Consider the following 20,605-nt stretch of genomic DNA (forward strand, 5'->3'; position numbering starts at 1 on the left):
GCAAAAATTTTATTCAAAAATTTATAAAATATGAAAAGGATCGTGAGCGTGATGGCAATCCTTTTGTTTAAAAAAGGTCGATCCTGGATTTCGATTATTTTAAAAGGATCGATTAACAAGCCTGACAGTAGGTAGCATATATTGTCGCCATCGACAAGACCATAGATAGAAAACAACAATCAAAATATAGAAAAATCAACAAAATCCAATGCTTAGCGCATTCCTAAAAATATAGAATTAGAAAATATCATATTTGACACACCACCTAAAATTTAGCACGGTGACTGGAATCCAATCGTTTAATTTTAGCAAAAATTTTATTTGCCCTTTTTAATATGAATAATTTTGAAACTTCAGCTATTGATGAGACAGGTTAACATATGCTTTTATATAATTAATTATTTATATCTATTTTTGTTAATATATTTTATTAGATACTGATAGTGAAACATCATCCATTCTTCACAAAACTATCAACAAAGATAAATCAACTGACACAAAAAAACAAGCACATACACTTTCAGAGCAAAGACGTAGAGATGCTATCAAGGTATGTTATATTTTAAGCTCATGAATGGTAAAATAATTTTAATTGCCAATTATATCATTTTCCTACCTATCCTATAAGGCATATTAATTATTATTGATATATTAATGATTTTAAGAAAGGATATGATGAACTGTCAGATCTATTGGCAACTTCAGATATTCCCACTTCACCATATATGATCAATCAAAATCCCTCTGATGATACTAATAAGGACAAAAATTTATACTATAATAAAATAAGCAAAGCTGCATTGTTACAAAAAAGTAATTTATATGTAATCAATAATTAATATTATGATTTCATAAACAGAGTTGCTAATGGATTGTGATTTAAGAATCAACAATCCTATTTAATATTAATTTTGAAAAATTGCTTTTAACTATCCTATAAAAAATGACTTCATGATAAAGATTGTTTTTACTTTTATATTATACAGATAATTTCTTTAAAGCAAATTTAGTTAAAATAAAAAATTTAAACACCATAATTTATTCAGAGATAGACCAACACCATAACTTTAGTTTATAATTTTCTGACCCAAACCCCAAACTTTATACCAAATAAATGGTAGAGAATAGAATTAGTATAATTTTTCTGAAACGGTTTAAAACCATTTTGTTTTATATATAATTGAATGTCAATTTAAGACCATATATTTGATATGATAAGTAGTAGCAAGGGGAGTTGGGAGGTGAATAGTATATGAATTTTTTAGAGGCATAGCAAAGATTTACAATTCTTGGTCTGTGGACAATGATTTGGGCTGGATGTAAAAATATTTTCAAAGAAAATATCTTATATTGAATTCTAATTTTATATCTGAAAAATATTTTGCATGAGTTGTCCAGCTCAATAATTTTTTATTCCCATCCACAAGACAGACATTAAAAATGTTCTGATGAATTTAATATTTAAAAAATGATCATATAAAAGTATTATTAATCATTTAAGAGAAGATTATAAAATACACTATTACTCAGTTTTTTTAGTTTTTATCCATTTTACTTATGTGCCCTAAAGGCTCATCTTTAAATTTTTTTGTATCCAAGTAGAATGATAATAGTAATTTGTTTAAGATTCTATTAAAATCAGAGTGACTCATTTTTCTGTATGAGTTATTAAAATATAGCATGTATTTTTTAATCAATTGTAATAAATGAACTGATTCTCATAAAAAAGGTCATTTAAAATATTTCCCATATAGATCAGCCAAAAATTATACTTTTTTGATCGATTTAACATGGATTGACTTTTTTTTATAAATAAAGCTCTTTGGAGTTAACTGTATCTATTTGATTGATAAAAGTGTGACTTTTAAGTTAAAATTCTGGGAACATCATTTTTAAATAATATATGTTATCATAAAAAATAACCACTATATGTGTTATCGGTTTTTTTATATTTGAGTGTCCCTTCCATCTCATAAAATATTTGCCTAATAATTCTAAATACAATGTGATTTATCAAAAAGTTTAGTAAAGCAAGAGGAATATTCTAAAGAATTGATATTAAAATCTTTAAAGCATAGGCTGTAATGTTCCCCTCACATCCTGACATTACTTTTGACATAGAACAAAACCCTGAAGAGAAATATCTTGAACACAAAGGTAAGAATAAAAATAACCACAGATAGAAAATGGGTATTTTTGTTTAAAAAATCTACCTGGATTCTACCTCACAATATGCCCTTTTGAGGATATTGAAATGCATCGTTAATTATAATTTTTATAATGATATATATAAATTTATACGTTTGTTTCTTTGTAAAAATAATAGAAGTTATTTTTAGCAGGAAATAATTAAACCTGATTTCTCTGCTTTTTTACAATGCGCCAAAAATTTTAACCAATTTAAAAAATTTCATGATAGTATAATATAATCAAATATTTAGAAGAATATTTGAATTATCTTGATTGACAACTAATTGTATTAAAAAAATTTATAGGAGTCACATTCTTAATTATTGTTTTCTCAGATTTGTGAAGAAAATTAGTGTTGTTGAGTCTAGTTCAGTCGAATTCGACTCAAAGTTGGTAGTCGTTAGTCAACTAATTTAGTTCAGAACTTGAGTCATGAACTTTTGTTATAAACTCGCGGACGAATTGTTTTCATAATTATTTTAATTAATTTTTATTTTCGTTTTTTATAGAAATAGATAAAATTAAAGATGTGGAAAGAATCGCCTAGCTATTTTTTTTGGTGAAAACCCCGTTTTTTTCTGTAAAAACCTTGATTTTTATTTTTACCTCAATTAGTTAATTTAAACATGATAATTAAATAAAAATATCTAAATGATTTAGAATCTTTTATTTAACCAATTATATTGCTCTTCCCAAATAATTATAATAAAGATTCAAAATGAATACTTTTACAACAAAACCTGTAAAATTCTTGCTCACTTATTTGTCATTATAGTCAAGTGGTATTGAGTTAGCCTAAATAACTAGCGATTCTTCTAAATAAGCTAGAAACCCCGAACAAAGTCGGTATCTTAGCCATTGAGGAATATATCACAAAATATTATAAAATTCAAAAAAGTACATTTTGTCAAAACAAGATGCGAAAAAAATTGTATTTTTAATATTTTTTGCCTATAAATAAAATAAAAAAATTTATGTCTAGTTTTTTAAAATTTACAATTCAAATATTCCTAAACATGAGCTGAACCAGAAATCAAACTCGGGTTTAAAAGTATTCCCCTTAGATAATTTTTTTACTTTGAACCGAACTAGGTTAATATTTTTACCGGGTTCACAAACCTGATTTATATCATTTTTTTGGTCATCGCTTTTAACATTAAAAAGAAACATTAGAAAATCAAATTGATCAAAAATTTATTTTATTAAAATTATTATACCTGGGTTTTATTTAATTTCAAAGAATTTATTTTTATAATAAATCAATGTATGAATAATACAATAAATTAATCAAAACTTACCTTTCACTCTACTCAAACTCAAACGGAAGCGTTTTCGAAAAAAAACAAAGCACGTGGTAATGATGTATAGCGTCAAGCGATGTTATTGATATTTTATGCATTAAAATATAGTCGATATAATAATTCTCAAGGAATGTAATATTCAAATAATAGAGATATCTTAAAAAATAAATAAATAAAAGAAAATAATGTGCACATAATAAAAAAAATTTTCTAATCGGCCTTTTTTAATATTTTCCTATGATAGGCCTCAAAAATTAACATCTTCTCGCGGCCTCATAGGCAAAATGCCCACCTGGTCTTATGGTCAGCCACCCCCTATGTCTATTATAGATCTAGAAGAAAATACTAATACATTTATTGAAGTGAAAGATATAAATGAGAACCATTTACGTACCGTATATTGATGTTATAATTTGGTTTTGTTAGGCCTAACTTTATAAAATCTATCATGTATATGTTTTTAGTATTGTGTCAAATGAATATTACATTTCAAATTTAGTAATTCTAATTGAGTCACTGTATTCCGGATTATTGGAATAGAAATATCACTATTATTAGACCAATACATCTTTTACTGTGGGAACGAATGATATCTAGTAAATAATAGAATTCTAATAAATCTAATATATGGAATGGTTATACATTATTAGACCTATTCATTTGTTTTGCATAAATATTACTTTGATCTACAATTAAGGAATATAAATCTTCGCCGAAAATTAAAAAATATATCTGATGGAATTTTACCTTGCAAATTGTCTTCAAGTTTTATTACATCTTAATTTTCCCCATTGAAAGGGATTGTAGAATATAACATATCTTTCTCCATTTTAAATGGCGAGAAATTACAGAATTGCTTCTTGTAGTAGATGGTTCTGGAATGTCGTCATAAATTGAATTATGAATTTCCAATTCACCAGCAGTATCTGAAGGTAAAACTCCCTCATTTGTTAAGTCATTCTAGAAACGATTCATTTAAATATTTTTATTTAAAATTAAATATTTAGTAGAATCTTGATTTTTTTAATTAGCCATCTATTATATTGATTGAATAAAACAGGTGCATAAGAAAAAAAATGTTCAGCAAGGAAGAGGGTACAAATAATTAAAAATTTTTATGAATAATTTTAATTTTCGAATATTTATGAACCAAATATTTACGAATAATTTCATATAATTAGGTCGAGATAAAAAATTATAAAAGAAACATATTATTCGATTCTCATGGGGCTCAAAAATATTTTCAAAAGATCTTTTTTTGGGTATAAAATTTTTTTTCAAAACTTAGTAATGGTAATAGTTTTAAGTATAATATAAAAAATTATAATTCATTATATTAAATTTGATTTTGAATTTTTTAAAATAATTTATACTGCTAGATGGTTAACGTGCATATATGCACCAGTCAACTTTATATGGTTACCAATTAAAATTTTAATATTTCAAATGATTGATAAATATTGATATATCTATAAAAAATATATATACATTAGTTTTCATCGAAATAATTTAATAATATGCTCGTGAGATCACTTCAAAGCTTTCACATTTTAGACCTCATAAAAACGCCATGTTTGAGGGCTTCTTAGGGACATAAAAGAAAAATTTTTCATATTTTTCTTTTCCAGTTTTGAGGTACAATGTCTAAACTATATAAAAACCTATTTTATTATTTTTTAAAATAAAAACTACTCTGTTTAAAATGATATATAGGAGGTGGTGTATATATGCACCGTTAACCAGTAATGGAACAATTAATTAGAAATAAATTAAATTGTATTTCATGGAAATAATTTGCTAGCCAAAAAATAATTTAATTTTTTATGAATTTAAAATATTTTAATTTTTTATGTCCAATCTTCATATATTTCAAAATTGGTTTTAGGAGAAGTTATAAATATAATATCCTGAATGTTTAGTTTACCCCATTTTTTACCAAAACCATATTTACATATTAAAATATTCACTTTTTAAAATACAAGTTCTCATAAATAGTAATTTTTATTATGAATAACCGGCAAGGAGGGGGGGGGGGTTATGACGTAATATTGTTAAAATGAAAGGGTGCAGGGTTTGGACATTTATTAGTGGAATCTCAAAACTTTGGCAATATTTTCCTGGCTAAAATATTCAGTTTGCCGTTTTATACTAGTTTCGACATCTATATTTGCTTCCAATATTTTTTATACATTTGGGCAAAAATGATTGGTTAAATAAAGATGCTAAATCTAAATTATTTAGATATTTTTATTCGATATTTATACAAATTAAACGACTCGAGTTCACAATAAAATCAAGCCTTTTATCGAAAGAACGGCGTTTATACAAAAATTAGGTAGGCAAATCTTCCCGCATTCTTAATTTTTTCTATTTCTAAAAAACGAAAAAAATTAAATTCTTTTTTAATTCAAGATAATTTACTATTCGTCCTCGAGTTCATAACTACAGTTTAAGAACTGAGTTAACTAGTCAGTTTTGGATCGATTTTTTCAATCCAATAGGCTCAAGTAGACAATCAATTAACAACACTAAAGAAAATGTTCAATTTTTCTATTTTTATAAATTCGTAATTAGTATATATTACTATGAGTTAGCATCCTTTTTAACTGGTATCCAGTCATTACAGAGAAAACAATTATAGAGAAACTTTTACATTATAGAGAATGTCGTTTATAGAAATTATTTTAAAGAAATGTATTTTACAGAGAAAACAATTATAGAGAATGTCATTTATAGAGACTATTTTATAGAGGATTTTATTTAATGAATATTATGATTAATTTCATTTGTATATGAAGTTTTTATAAGATAAACCTAGATAATCTACTAAATAAGAGAGCTTAGCATATTTCGAAATATCAAATAAATTTTTATTCATAATAAAGCCAAATAAACATAGTATAAATAAATAATATACCAATAAAAAAATACAAATATATGATTAAATTCAACCAGAGTTGTTAAGGAGCGGCGCTCCTCAAAAACACCTGTTTTAAAAATCAAGAGAGGGAACTAGCTCCTTTTAGGGTTGGAGTGGAGGAGCGCCCTTCCACCGCTTTTTTAAATTTAATGTATAAATTAAATTATTTTTTAAATATTAATCAATATTTATTTGGTAATTAAAATTCAATAAAAATGATTTTATTTTAATTTATGCAATATTAAATGTTAAGTCGAGTTTTATATTGGTTTTTCATCTAATCAGTTAAAATATTAAATATCAAATTTTTCCTTCTTTTTATATTGAAAATTTCTTGGAAAATCTTGTAAATCATATTATATTCATTTTATAGATATATGATTAAAAAAATAGTTTTGATATTATGGATCCAGTCATAGAAAAAGAAATCGAAATAAAAAATAAATCATCTATTTAAATAACTTAATTGCAGATTTTCAAATGTTTATAATGATGAAAATATCATTGCCACTATTATCGATCCTGCATTCAAATTAAATTGGGAATGGATAAAAAATGCACAATATATGGAACTAAAGTACAAATTAATATATTTTTTAAGAAAACAAATTCCTGATGCAAAAATAGCTACAATTTCACGGGAACCCTGCAATGATTTGGAAGATTTTTTTGATTCCATGAAATAGATCATAAAGAAAAATATATTGAACAAATATTTTTAAAATAATCACATCAAAATTACTATTTTTGATGGATTTACTGAATTAAAAAATATTTTTATAAAATACAATACCACGCTTCCCCTCCTGTTTAGTATTGCTAAACAGATTTTAGGGGAGAGGCATGGATGTTTGTTAGATTCAAATGTAGAAAATTTATTACCTTTTAAAAGCTAATAAAAAATTATAAATATTTTGATATATCATTTAATATAAATAAAACTTTTTTGATAAAAAAATATGATCTTGTTTCGTGTACTTTCTGAAAAAAATGAAAATCAAAAGAGCAAATATGGAGTGGCATTCCATTACTTGGAGCGGGAACTATCTTTTAAAAAATTTAGTAGCGGGAGCTGGCTACTTTTAAAAAGGAGCGTTAACAACTCTGAATCAGCCAATAGCCCTAAAGAATATTGTTCCAATTTGTAAAAATTTAGACTATCTTCGTCTTAGAGCCAAAAATGAAAAGTTTTTATAATTTATAATATAACATAATTATTAACTATAAATTTCCAGATCATTGGATGATGGGAACTTATATGAGACGAAAAACTTCGAGCCATCCCTTTACTGAATTATTGGTATTCGGTTCACGAGATAGTGTCGATTCGTATAGCTATCATTTTTCCAATCCACGTCACTTCAAAGTATTCTATCAAGGGGGCGAGAATATCCCTATTTTCTTGATAGAATTCAGAGGCACATAATTCCTCGAATCTATAAATTACATCCTCAACTGGTACATATGCCAGTGACATTAACATTTTTATGTACATAGCAAAATTTGTTTGTGTTTTGTATGCATTGCAAATTAGCAATTTTTTGAACCGTGCGCCATATGCATTGCCACATATGAAACAGGCACCCGCGCATTGCAGTCATTGGAAACAACTGTTAAAAAGCAGATAACGCTGCTAATTTAAAGTCGATCATGATGAATTTAATATTTAAAAAAATTTGGAGATTTTTTATTTGATTGAAAATATTAACGTAATCTTGTTGGCGACGTGATGTCATCAGAACATAAATAGCGGGGATAATGGTTTTATTTTTCATCTCGGATGGTGTATGTTTGCGCCGTTGGAATTTAAAATAATTATTATTATCTTTTGAAGGTCTCTGATATAGATCTGGATGCAAATCATAAAAAACCGGGATTTTCTGAAGCTAATCAAGTGATTACTCAAGGCTTGATATATATATATATATATATATATATATATATATCAAATCTAAGGAAACAGATTGATACCGATTCGTAAATATTTATTAAAATAAAAAAAGTTCTTATTAAATTTTTATAAAATTTGGTAATTATTGTGCAGTGTTGCTAAACAACTCGATTTGGGCCGATTTTTAAAAATGGTCCGGAGATCTTAGACAAAATAATATTATCTAAACCCGATATAACCAGTTATTTAAAACAGCGCTGAATATTTTAGCATTATAAAGAAAATAGTGAGATAACAATAATTTTGGTAAGCTAACAAATTAACCGTAATCTTTACGATTTTAAATCAAGATTTCATGATATTTCTTAATACATAAGCTACCTTTCCTTGGGACTGGTTCAACAAAAATTACGGATGCTGCAAATGTAGAAAACATAATTTATTCTTTCTGGACTATTTATAGCAATGTTTTCATACACCATCCAAAAAGATCCTGAATTAAATAAAATTACGAAATTTCTATACAAAAATACTCGATATACATCACCTAGATTCAAAACGAAGTAATATCTATTATCGTAGATATGGTGCTTGATTTCAGATAAATATAACAAAAGTGAGATGCCTTTTTTTTTGTCTTAGGGCTGATGTGACAAAAGATGCATCAGGTTGTGAAAACCTTAGCATAATTATTTATATTTTTTCTGGTGAAGTCCAAGAAAATTTTATAGGGATTATTAATTTACAGTGTCTTTCTGCTGAAAGCATTACTTAATAATTATTCAATAAAATTAGCAAAAAATTTCTATGAATGCTTAATTATTTGTTTTATTTAAAAAAAGTAGTGGCCCCCTAAGTGAGCAGCTGGTCCCCCTAACTGAAAATTCCTGGTTACGGCCCTAGTTTGCTGGAAGAGAGGAGGGCATGTCTTGAATATGCCATCTGCATACCATTTATCGCATATTGATAAAAATTGTAAATTTTTGATGGTTGAAAATATGATGCATCGATGACCACTATCTTATAATAAAAATTGTTCATTATTATTGGATAATTGATATTCAATTGGTATGACCAAGTCATTCAGACTACGGGAACGGCAGGCACTCTTCCTACTTGGCATCTTTTCCTTTAAATTGTCCTTTTAATTAAGGAACAACTGGGCATTCTCCCAGTGGCAGCTATGGATATATTGCTTGAATCGGCCATTATATTATTGGGCAGAGATTGGGAATTAGAAGCCTTTTATTTAATTCTATTTAGCTCTCTTCTTGCTTCAATATCTGCAATGTCTGGTAAATGATTATGCTTTTGATTGTAGAATATAGGTATTCCGTTCTTAGTTTCATCCACATGGAATTGAATACATCTCCAATAGGTTGTTTGGTTAGATGTTTTTCCTTTTGAAATAAGTAAAAATCAAGAAGTAGTAACTGATTGTTTCGACTACTTGAAATAAATTCAGCCATAATTTAAAAAAAAAATTAAATTATTACTTAATTAAAACTTTCAAAAATGGTCTTTAATGACAAATATTTATAGAAAACAATTATAGAGAAACTTTTATAGAGATTGTCGTTTGTATAATAACATAGATTGTTTTCAATTAATAAACACTTACTGCCATTGATTATTGTACGATTAAGATTTATCGTTTCGTGACATATCTTTTAACTAAAGAATGGATTATCCATGTGTCACATATTATTAAATTTTTGGGAAAAAAAATATTATAAGTAAGAACTAAAATAAATTTTGCTGTTTAAAATTAAGCAGTTAGCATTAACTAGCTACATTGTTTCAAAAATGTGACTAACTAGTTACATTTACAAAATAGTAACGGCTTCATTTTTAGATGGAAACTGCCGAAAGTAACTAGTTACCTAATTTATATATGTATATCTTAATAAATATAATTAAATAATAAATTTAAATTTGTGATAATTTTTTTACATTTCATTGCGTTATTATACAGAACTGATTTAAATCTTAGCCAATGAATACTTTTTATATTAATATATTATAATTAGACCTGTGCGCCGATGTCTCAATCAATAGTGACGTTATTTTTTTATTTTTTCATCGGCATTCGGCGGCGCGCCGATCTAGCCGCCTCCTACTAAATTATCTGCGGCGGCGGCGCGGCATTTATTTAAAAAATTTTTTAATGAATTTTTTTAATTAATTTAGTTTATAAATCAGTATTACATTTTTTTATAATTTATTTGGGCGCTCTTTTCTAACACATTGTCAACATAGTTTAATTCATTTCTTAAATTGTTTCCTGTCTCATTCCAATTTAAATTTATGTATTTTCTTTGCAATGATGTCGTAGAATTCGAATTTAAATATTCTGAAACAATTTTAAGATTTTTAAATCTGGGATCAAGTAGAGTCGCTAATATCTAATGTTTAAATATAATTTTATTAATAAAAATTAAAAATAACTTGAAGTTCAATGATCAAGCTTTTTTTTCATATTTTCTTTTAAGCAAATAATATCTGAGCAATTAGATTTATTGCTTTGTAAATGGGTTTCTATTTCACTGCAAAATAATAACCCTAAGTTTATAGATCCCTTTTAGGAGGAAATAAATTCCACATACTCACGGAATGGATTTAATACTGCGTAAAGCTCATCAATCATATCCCATTCATTATTAAAAAGTTTTATAGATTGTTTTCCTATTTTATTTAGAACATTATTTATAGGAATTTTGTTAACACTGCGAACACTTTCTAGCATAATTAATATGCTATGCCAGCGGGTAGGGCAATTTAATTTTAAAGTATTTGTATTCATTAGATTGGTTGGTGCAATGCCATTTCTATTATCCGATTCATCAGACATATCAAAGTAGTCATCAAGGTATGGATCAGAATCATCAATATCCAAGATATGACCTGTCCATAAATTGACTGCAGACATTTACGATGCATCCTCAATTTCACATTCCAAATCAGCTACTCGATATCTGAGGGCTGAAATAATTCCTCTAATTTTTAAAATGAGAATATCAATTCTGGTAACTTTTTTATGCCATCAACTGTAACCAAATTATGAAGTCCATGCTATACGCATATATGATGCTCATAATCTCCCAATCTGACGCTTCTTTTGACATTAGACCCAGCATCAATTACCATTTGTATTATTTTGACTTTTAAATGGAACTTCTCTTCAATATTATCAATCTCAGATAATATGGTATCCTCAGTATGCTTTTGAGTCACATTTCTACTTGCCAGGGTAAAATATTTTAAAATTAAAATTTTCATCTAAATGATGAAGACTAAATGTGATATAATCTCGACGTTTGAAATGATCGGTCCATAAATTAAAAGTGATTGAACAGAATTCAGAATCAATCAGATTTAAAACATGTGCCTTTGTAGATAAATGAAAATCATCTAGCGCACCCCGGCTAATGGTGGTCCTATTAGGCAATTCTAATGAGGAATCAATTATCTTATATTTCTATTTTTTAGGCAAATTATTTTTTAATAATCATTTTATATAAATTTTAAACCTTTAGAAAATCTGTCGTCCGTTTATTGTTTATAGAATCAAATGGCATTGCACATCAAAACATAATTTCGCCCTATCAGATTTTATATTTATTTTATATATTAAAAAATATTTAAATAACATCAAAATAGAACTAGAATGAAAGAAATATGAAATTTGATTTAGTTTTGAACTTTCAAAATAAAGTTTTACATAATTAATTTAATAAATTGTATATTAAGTTTATCCATTAAAAAGATCTCAAAATAGAGCTGACAATAAACAAACTAAAAATGTTGTTTTGAACTTTCAAAAAAGCTTAATAAAATTAATTTTACAAACCAGTTAAAAATTTAAAATGAATAATACTAACCTAAGAGCCATTTTTTATCTTTAATATTGTTGTGTGCCATACATAGAAAGGTAACTTATTTTTACTAAAACATTTTATTTCATAACTAAAATATAAATATAAGTCTAAAATTAAAATACTCTTCTCTTACTGTGAAAATGGATTATGTTTATCCGAATCTTCCTCATCTTTTTTTTACCAATTTTAAGCAAGGTTAACAATAAATATAATCAGGCATTATTGTGCTTTTCTTATTTTCATTCTTCAAAATAAGATTTTCAAAGCACCTCCAGACATAACTTGATTTATGATTAGTAGAGAGAGTTGTTATTTTATAATTGGATATAGAGTGGTTTAAAACGTGCAAGTCCATAAAAATAATTAATATGTATTGTTTGTGAAAATGAAATACGATTTATGATTGAATATAAATGATATACACTATTCGATTACGAATTAGAAAAAAAACAAATAATCATAATGACAAAAAAACAATATTGAGCATAATAATGCAAAATACAAAATAAATAAAAGCGAAACCAGCACAATTATTCAAAATCCTCTTCCTCTAATCATCGCCAGATATCGAATTGATAAACATTATTAGCCTTAAAAATAGCTATTACGATCCTCTGGCTTAAGTAAAAGCCTTCCCTAGGTTCTCCAAAATTTTTCCTGATTAGGCGGCCAACTTAAAAAACTTTTTAGCCAAATCACCATATGTTGTCAAACAGATGATTGGTACGAATATGTAATTAGAAGAATCAGCGCTGTATTTGGTGATCTTAAAATTTTGAGCTCTGTTCAGAGCCTCCTTGTTAAAATTGGAAGAGGAGTTTGTGTCTAAACAAGAAAAATCCCATATTAGAAACTTTCCTTGACCATGGAAATCGTGTAACTCCATCAGCAGGCCTACCATCGGGGAAGAGACCAGAAGGCTCCAATGAGGTAGGAAAACTAGCTGACCTAAGTACAAGAGATATGATTTGATTGCACCTCGAGTGCTGAGGTTTGCCGACCGGGATTACGATTGCAATGTAAAGGATGAAGCGCCATATTGTCATCATCAGTATGATATTTGCTGCATTTATATGGTAATGAAAGGGAATATTGAGCCTGTTACATAAAGCATAGCTGAGCTCGTTATTGTCCAATTCAAGTTTAAGATTGCTAGATGGAATAACATCTAAAAATTCATATTCCCGATCTTTGATAAGTTTAATGAATGTGGACTTAGCCAATGGTGAAAACTCTAAGGTAATCAACGGAGTTTTTCACAAGTGGTTGATCCCAATCCTTCTGTTTTACAGTGATCAGAAATATTGTTGTGGTTTTCACTTTTGCCAACTCCGTCTTAGCTTTATTCAAAAAGAGATCGTGGACTGAAAGATGTTGGTCGATTAGTCTATGTGCCTGAAGGTGGCTTGCAATGAACGCACATATTGAGATAGACAGTGGAGACCTTATACCAAGGCCGCCATGTTTGGATGGAAGTGGGGCTTGATGCCAAGCAATGTCAGTAAACTTAATATTAAAGCAGTCACTAATAATTACTCTTATTCTGGTTTCGAACCTTTCCATATCCAACCTCTCTAAAAATAATGGGCTCGATAGGGATTTTGAAGATTCCGAATTAAAAAGAAGGCTTTTTGAGCTGAGAAATAGGGAAGAATGCGTTTTAAATTTTCAAATATATCGTCCATATCGCTAAAAAAAAAGAATTTACTGAATCGTCACCAATGGGAGAGCCCAAATGCGATAAATTTTTCAATGGGACATGCTTAAAGCCAAAAACGTTTAATGAAATTGTATTGATTTCACAATATTCAGTTTTGGTTCGGTTGATCACAAGTCCGAGATTGTCAGTGGAAGCCTTAATAGTATTATCAGCCTTTTCCACCTCAGCAGAGCCGCCAGAGATGACCCCATCATTAATGTACCATAAATGTAGAGATAGTGAGCACATTTTTATTTTGATGATCAAATCATGGATAACCAGGCAAAATAATATGGAGTCTAGGGGATCACCCTGTTGAATACCTTCAGAAGAGGTTAAGATATAATGGCCAAATATGGGATGGTTTTTTATAGGATGAAAGGATATAGTTTGTAAAGGCTGGGAAATGTTTTATGAATTGTGTGATTACTTTTCTGTGATGTTATTGTAGGCATTTCTAAAGTCGATTTTAACAAGATGTTGAGCAATTATAGCATAACGAGTAGTGAAGGTCAACGGTCCGGTCCTATCGGTCTTAGACCTGGATCGAACTTATCCATCTTATTTTAAGGACCGTGGTCCGGACCAGTATTTTTATTTTTTACGGTCTAGACCGCGGTCGGATCGGTCTTTTTTATTGTTTAAGTTTGCTTTACTATTCAATTAATATAATTTTTTGTATATTTTATTTTATGATATTTTTCTAGAGGAGTTATTTTCGATTTTGTTAATTTTTATTTTACAATATGAAAACCATAATTTGTCCAAGAAACATTTTACTTATAGTCCCAATAAAAAACACAGAGTATGTGTTCACTGCAGTACCAAATTTAATGTATCGTCAGCAACTAGTAACAAAATAATTGTTTATAATTTTTTAAGCAATAAATTGATCACAATAAGCAATAATATTATTAAAATATTTTGGTTATACTTAACCATATTCTAAATAAAATAATTAGGTACCTTAAGCAGACATCTGATAAAACATAAAATATATACTTCTATTAATGAAAATGAAAATATCTCATAAAACATAATCTCTTAATTTTAATATACCCTCCACAAGCACAAAATCACTTTCTTCAATACCATTGGATAAATTTTATTGTTTATATAATACTTTTATATTTAATAAAATGATAAAACAAATCAAATCGGTCCAGACCGGACCGTGACCTTCACTAATTCTGAGCATAAATACTAAGTTGCACATTATATGTGCAGCTGCTTCACATACTGAGCTCGTTCCAACACCTAATTGAAGAGGAAAAAGTATGTTATAAACTTGTGCAGAAATCCTGCTAGCTATAAGCTTGGAACATGCTTTCCTCACCAACGGAAATAGGCCTAATATCACCATTCTTTTTTCTCGGGGCGACAAGTTTGGCTCCAAAAAAGAAGGCCCTTGCGAAATCTGGGACCTCACCATTAATGACCTTGTTGCATAATTAAGTTATTTTATCCAATAAAGAGGTTTGACTGTTGAGGATGGGAGTAGTTAAATCTTGAAGAAATAAAGGTTTGATACTTTGAAATCCAGGAGCCGCGTCCTTCTGAAAAGATCTAACTGATTTAAATACTTTTTCCAAAGTGAAAATCGGACGGCGCACTGGTCTAATTATAATATATTCGATTTAACGTAATTTAATTGATCCGGCTAGCCCTGAATCTACTATCCATTAGATACTATTATAATTATAACCTTCTAAAATTTTATTTAAACATGATATAAGATTACAGGCGCGTACGCAGGAATTTGGTCTCGGGGGGGAATAAAATTTTTTAAGAAATATTATTTTTTAAAAATATCAAGCATAAATTTATTAGAACTAATAACTATTTTTAATACACAATTTTAAATTTATGCGAATTATAAAAAAATTATATGTATAAACCGTCATATAAAAAACTATAAAATAAATATGAATTATAAAATACAAAGTGAATATAACCACTATAAGAATCACTTAAATGACCCAAAATAGAAATTTGAATTTTTTGGGCCTTTATAAAATTTATATATATAAAAAATTTAAATGTTGGAAATATAAATTAATACACAAAAAGTTTCTTAGGAATAATTGTATGTATATATTTACATGTAAAATCCATTGCTTGCCGTCAAATGCCTATGAATATTCAAAAGATCCAAACCTTTCAATCTACTTTCAGAATTTGTACTTCTTGGTATGTTTTTCAGAGACCTGGGGGCCGAACCGTATTTTAATTTTTTAAATATACCCGGGCGGGGCCTGAAAATTTTTTTAAAAAAATATCCGGGCCGGGTTGTATATTTTAAAACAGCCTATATTTGAAATCGTTATTATTAGCTATAAAAATCAAAAAGAAATAAATTTTATTTTAAAAAAACCCGGGACGGGCCTAAAAAAAATTTTAAAAAAACCCGAACCCGGCCGTAAAAAATTCTAAAAAAAAATCCGGGCCGTGCCCTGCAAATGGTACCTCTGCAGGGCTATGTTATTCTTCTTAAAAAGGAGAATGTTCTCTCATTAGTTTACTAATGGGAAGAGTTGTTAATATATATAAACTCTTTTAACATTGGGAATATAATCTAAAATGTGTTTGAAATGCAAAGCATCCATAGCATTTTTTGGGACTATATCAACCATAGTTAATATTCCGCTAATAATGCATCATAAGATACTTTAACTTCTTCTTGATAAAAATCTAACAAATATTTTTTTTCTATCACCATCTGAAAAAGATCGGTATTACTTTTGTGGAAGTAATATCTGCAAATTGGTAAGTGCTGCATGATGAATTAAAAACCATTTATTTGGGTTATAAATGTATCTAAGAGAGAGGATATTTGTTTTATAATACTCTTCTACTGATCCTATATTAATGTTTTAACGATGAGCTTGCCTTGCTCTAAGTCAAGGGAGACAGATATTAAACACTCCCATATAAAATATGAAATTCTTCTTCAACATTAGCACTAATTTCCTTGAGTTCTAATAAAATTCTCTCCGATATTCTCATCTTTTTCATCAAGTGAATGTCATGTTTTTAAAAAGTATTACATATAGTTGTATAATTAAATAATACATTCTAATGAGAAAAAAAATTTGGAATACTCCAATAATTTTCTTGCTTCTGAGGAAATAAATCTTTCAGCCCATTGTGATATTTCAGTAATAGCAAATAATCGACTCTTATAACTCCAGAAGCTGTTATTATTTGATGGCGAAGACTATCTCTTTGGACAAGCTTGCAATTTTTTTCTCCCTGTTGGACAAGGAGTTTAAATAATTATTTTGACTAGAAATTTGAAAATGGTAGATAAATATTACGCCATTAAAAATTTGAAAATAATAAGTAAATATTACGCCGGAAAACTTGAAATCGAAATTAATTGATAAAATAACTTAATAGATGAATGTGATAAATAAATGTAATTTAATATGAGATAGGAATAAATATTAACAAATATTAATTAATATAAACAATAATATTTTTGAAAAATATATCCGGCATCTGCATTGGCTTGGGCCTGTAAGATTATAAAACTAGCTGAAATTCTAAAATAGTTTTATATTATTATGTCAATTTTATAAACTCTTAATATTTTAATGCCACCAAATATAATGATATAAAAACATTTAAATTTTATCTCAATGATGAGCTTTATTAATGTTTTATGAAGTAATTATTGCTAGTTACTTATTAAATAGTAACTGAACCTTGTGCAAATATAATCAAACAATTTTCTGTGTAGATTGTAATAATTTTCTTACAATAAAAACTACCCAAATATTCGCTTATAAAGGTAATTATAATATTACAAATACTATAAATTTTTTTCCCTTATGAGTATGCAGAGCATAAGTAATTACACAAAAATGTTATAAATTATATAGATATAACATTTTTTAATAATCATATTCTTTTAATAAAATTCTTTATAAAATAATTCAATCATTCTCTGTAAAATTATTCTCCATAAACTACAATCTCTAATTATTTTCTCTAGAAGTGCCTTCTCAGTAAACGTCATTCTCTATAAAATTTTCTCTATTTTTGTTTTCTCTGTAATGACGTGAAACCTTTTTAACCCAGTTGAAAGCCACGAAAAGAGGTGTTTGAGGGAAGCCCCCAAAGAATCATTTTGACTTAGTAACCCTTATAAAGCTCCTTCATAGTCTTTTGCTTTACTTTAAAATAAGGATGTACCGATATATTATTATCGGATCGGGCCGATATTTCTCCCATTTTGAAATATCGGTTATCTGCCAATATTATAAAATTTTCGATCCGATCCTATATAAAATGGCGTCTTTAACAAAAAAAATGTTATAAAATTTTTAAAAAAAAGTTATATCTAAAATCTTTTATTTTTATATAAAATCGAAATCCATTTTTTTGATAATAATAATTAATAAACATTCTGCCATATTGTTATTTTTTTTTGCGCATTCTATTTATAAAAGTGTGCGATAATTACTTCAGAATCAGTTTTTTGTGAAGCTGGTGATTGACAGTTACCATCGCCGCAAGCTGACCTTTGAGGAAATTTTGGTATTTCTAAAAAGAAATCTTCGATATATTAATGTTAAATATTATTTTAAATATTTATTTCAAATATATTTGTTATTACTTATTATTTATATAATTAATATATTACTTATTATATAGAAGTGATTTAACAATAAAAATATTTTATTGAATAGAATAAAATATAAACTATAACTGATCATTATAATATATTTAAATGACATAAGTGTATAGTTAAATTCATAGTTGGGCAGTACCGCGAATACTTGTATCTAAGATACAAGATCCTTTTGTATCTTGTACTCAGTATCTTTTTGACCTTTTTAATAAGAGACTAGTATCTGTATCTAAGATCCTTTATTTTGAAAAGAATCTTGTATCTTTTCCATTTTCTTGACAAAGATACAGATACAGATTCTTTTTAATATTCATGTTTAAATAAAACATTTACATATTACACCATGTAACTTTATATTCTTTGTGGAATCTATTATTTTCTTTATTTTTTTCCTGCTTTATTTTAAATATATTGATTACCAAAATTAGTTGGAAATTTTACAGGTCACAAAGTTTGATAGATTAAAAATAACAACACTAAAACTAAATAAGTAAAGGATTTATTTTATATATAATATTTTTAATGATTAATATTCATAGTGAAGACGAAATTATGGAGATAGGTTCTCCTGAATCAAATCTGAATCTTAAAATCCTAGATGGAAAATTTTATGATAATATATGTGAAAAAGTACAAGGTACAAGCGGAATGTCAAACTTGTACAAATAAAAAAGTTATTAAAGGATCAACAAACTCATCTACAAATTTTATTAAACATCTTAAGGTATTATATTATATTTATACATTTTTATTTTATTAATTAACATACTTAAGTCCCTCTTAGATAATGGTTATTTTAAAATTTTTTATAGAAGATGGTTGATTATCAAATTAAAATCATTTTGGATATATATTTTTTATTTTTAATTATTTTAACAAGTTCTCTTATCAGAGGAAATATTTAAGCTACAATTGATATAATATAACATTAGATAATTTTAAAAGGCTCTAAATAAAAGAAATTACATTACAGTATTTATTTACTAAATTTAATCAATTTAGAATGCATAATAGAATGTTATGTATTTAATAATTAAATAATATAATGTTGTACATTATTTTCATATTTTTTTTATAATGATTTTGCATGAAATATATATAAAAAAATTGAAAAGGGATTTGAATGATATTTATAAGATGATAAAATAAGTAAATATGATATTACAAACACAGACAGAATTAATAAATCATATTAGAAAATGAAAATTTAAAAAATACATAAATATCATAAACAAGTGATAAATACTTAGTAAAGATAAATGAATAAAATAAAACTAGTATATTTTTTTTATTAGAGATGTCATTTAGCCATATTCTCTGAATATAAGCGATATTTAAAACAGCACAGAAAGAACCTTCAAATTCTAATACCATAAAAAAAATGATTCAACCTAATATATCAGAATCATTTAATACAATTACAAATAATAAAATAAAACCAACAATTACCCAAAATAAAATTGATAAATTGATATGTGAATTTATTGTCAAGAGTTTACATCCTTTGAGCCTAGTTGAACAGCCTGAATTTGTTACAATGATGAAAGGTTAGATTATTTTATATAGATTAATATTGATATGATATTCTTAGTAATATTGGATCATTTAAAATATTTTCAAGGAGGTCTTTGCAGAGAAGAATAGAGGAAATTTTTGAAAATCATGTAGATACTTTAAAAAATATTTTAAAGACCCAATCATATATTTGTACCACGGCAGATTTGAGGTATACAAAAACTCCTAGTTTTATGGGAATAACAGCTCACTGGGTATTTATATCGTATTTTAATTTTTTTTATAAATTATTTTCAAAGATAACAAGAGAAACCCTTGAAAGGCAATCAAGATCCTTGGCATGTAGAAGAATGCCTGGCACTTTTTCATTTGATAAAATTGCCGAGTTATTGGAAGAAGTCTATAGAGAGTATGGGATTTCTAATAAACTAATTGCTACTGTCACAGATAATGCATCCAATTTGAAATTAAATGCTATTGACAACGATTTTGAGGATGATCTATTAGAGTTTAATGAAATCAATGATGGTTAGTACAGATTTTTTTTAGAATTTTTTTAAAATCTTTATTTTTAG

General features: G+C 27.0%; 2 protein-coding genes across 2 annotated transcripts in view; both read left to right on the forward strand.

The window, feature by feature from the left end:
- The window catches only part of LOC135922855 (max-like protein X), a 27,137-nt gene continuing 6,532 nt past the window's right edge, over positions 1-20,605 (forward strand). The window contains exons 1-3 of the mRNA XM_065457352.1: positions 1-372; positions 435-550; positions 666-813. Of these exons, the coding sequence (XP_065313424.1) occupies positions 336-372; positions 435-550; positions 666-813 (301 nt within the window). The 5' untranslated portion in view covers positions 1-335. The remainder of the gene's footprint in view (positions 373-434; positions 551-665; positions 814-20,605) is intronic.
- Positions 19,981-20,605, forward strand: part of LOC135931873 (uncharacterized) — an 877-nt gene continuing 252 nt past the window's right edge. Inside the window, exons 1-3 of the mRNA XM_065469180.1 lie at positions 19,981-20,062; positions 20,137-20,284; positions 20,330-20,558. Coding sequence (XP_065325252.1) covers positions 20,264-20,284; positions 20,330-20,558 — 250 coding nt within the window. The 5' untranslated portion in view covers positions 19,981-20,062; positions 20,137-20,263. The remainder of the gene's footprint in view (positions 20,063-20,136; positions 20,285-20,329; positions 20,559-20,605) is intronic.

The sequence above is a fragment of the Gordionus sp. m RMFG-2023 genome, chromosome 1, assembly GCF_954871325.1.
Source record: "Gordionus sp. m RMFG-2023 chromosome 1, tfGorSpeb1-WG-v2, whole genome shotgun sequence".
Lineage (NCBI taxonomy): Eukaryota > Metazoa > Nematomorpha > Gordioida > Chordodea > Parachordodidae > Gordionus > Gordionus sp. m RMFG-2023.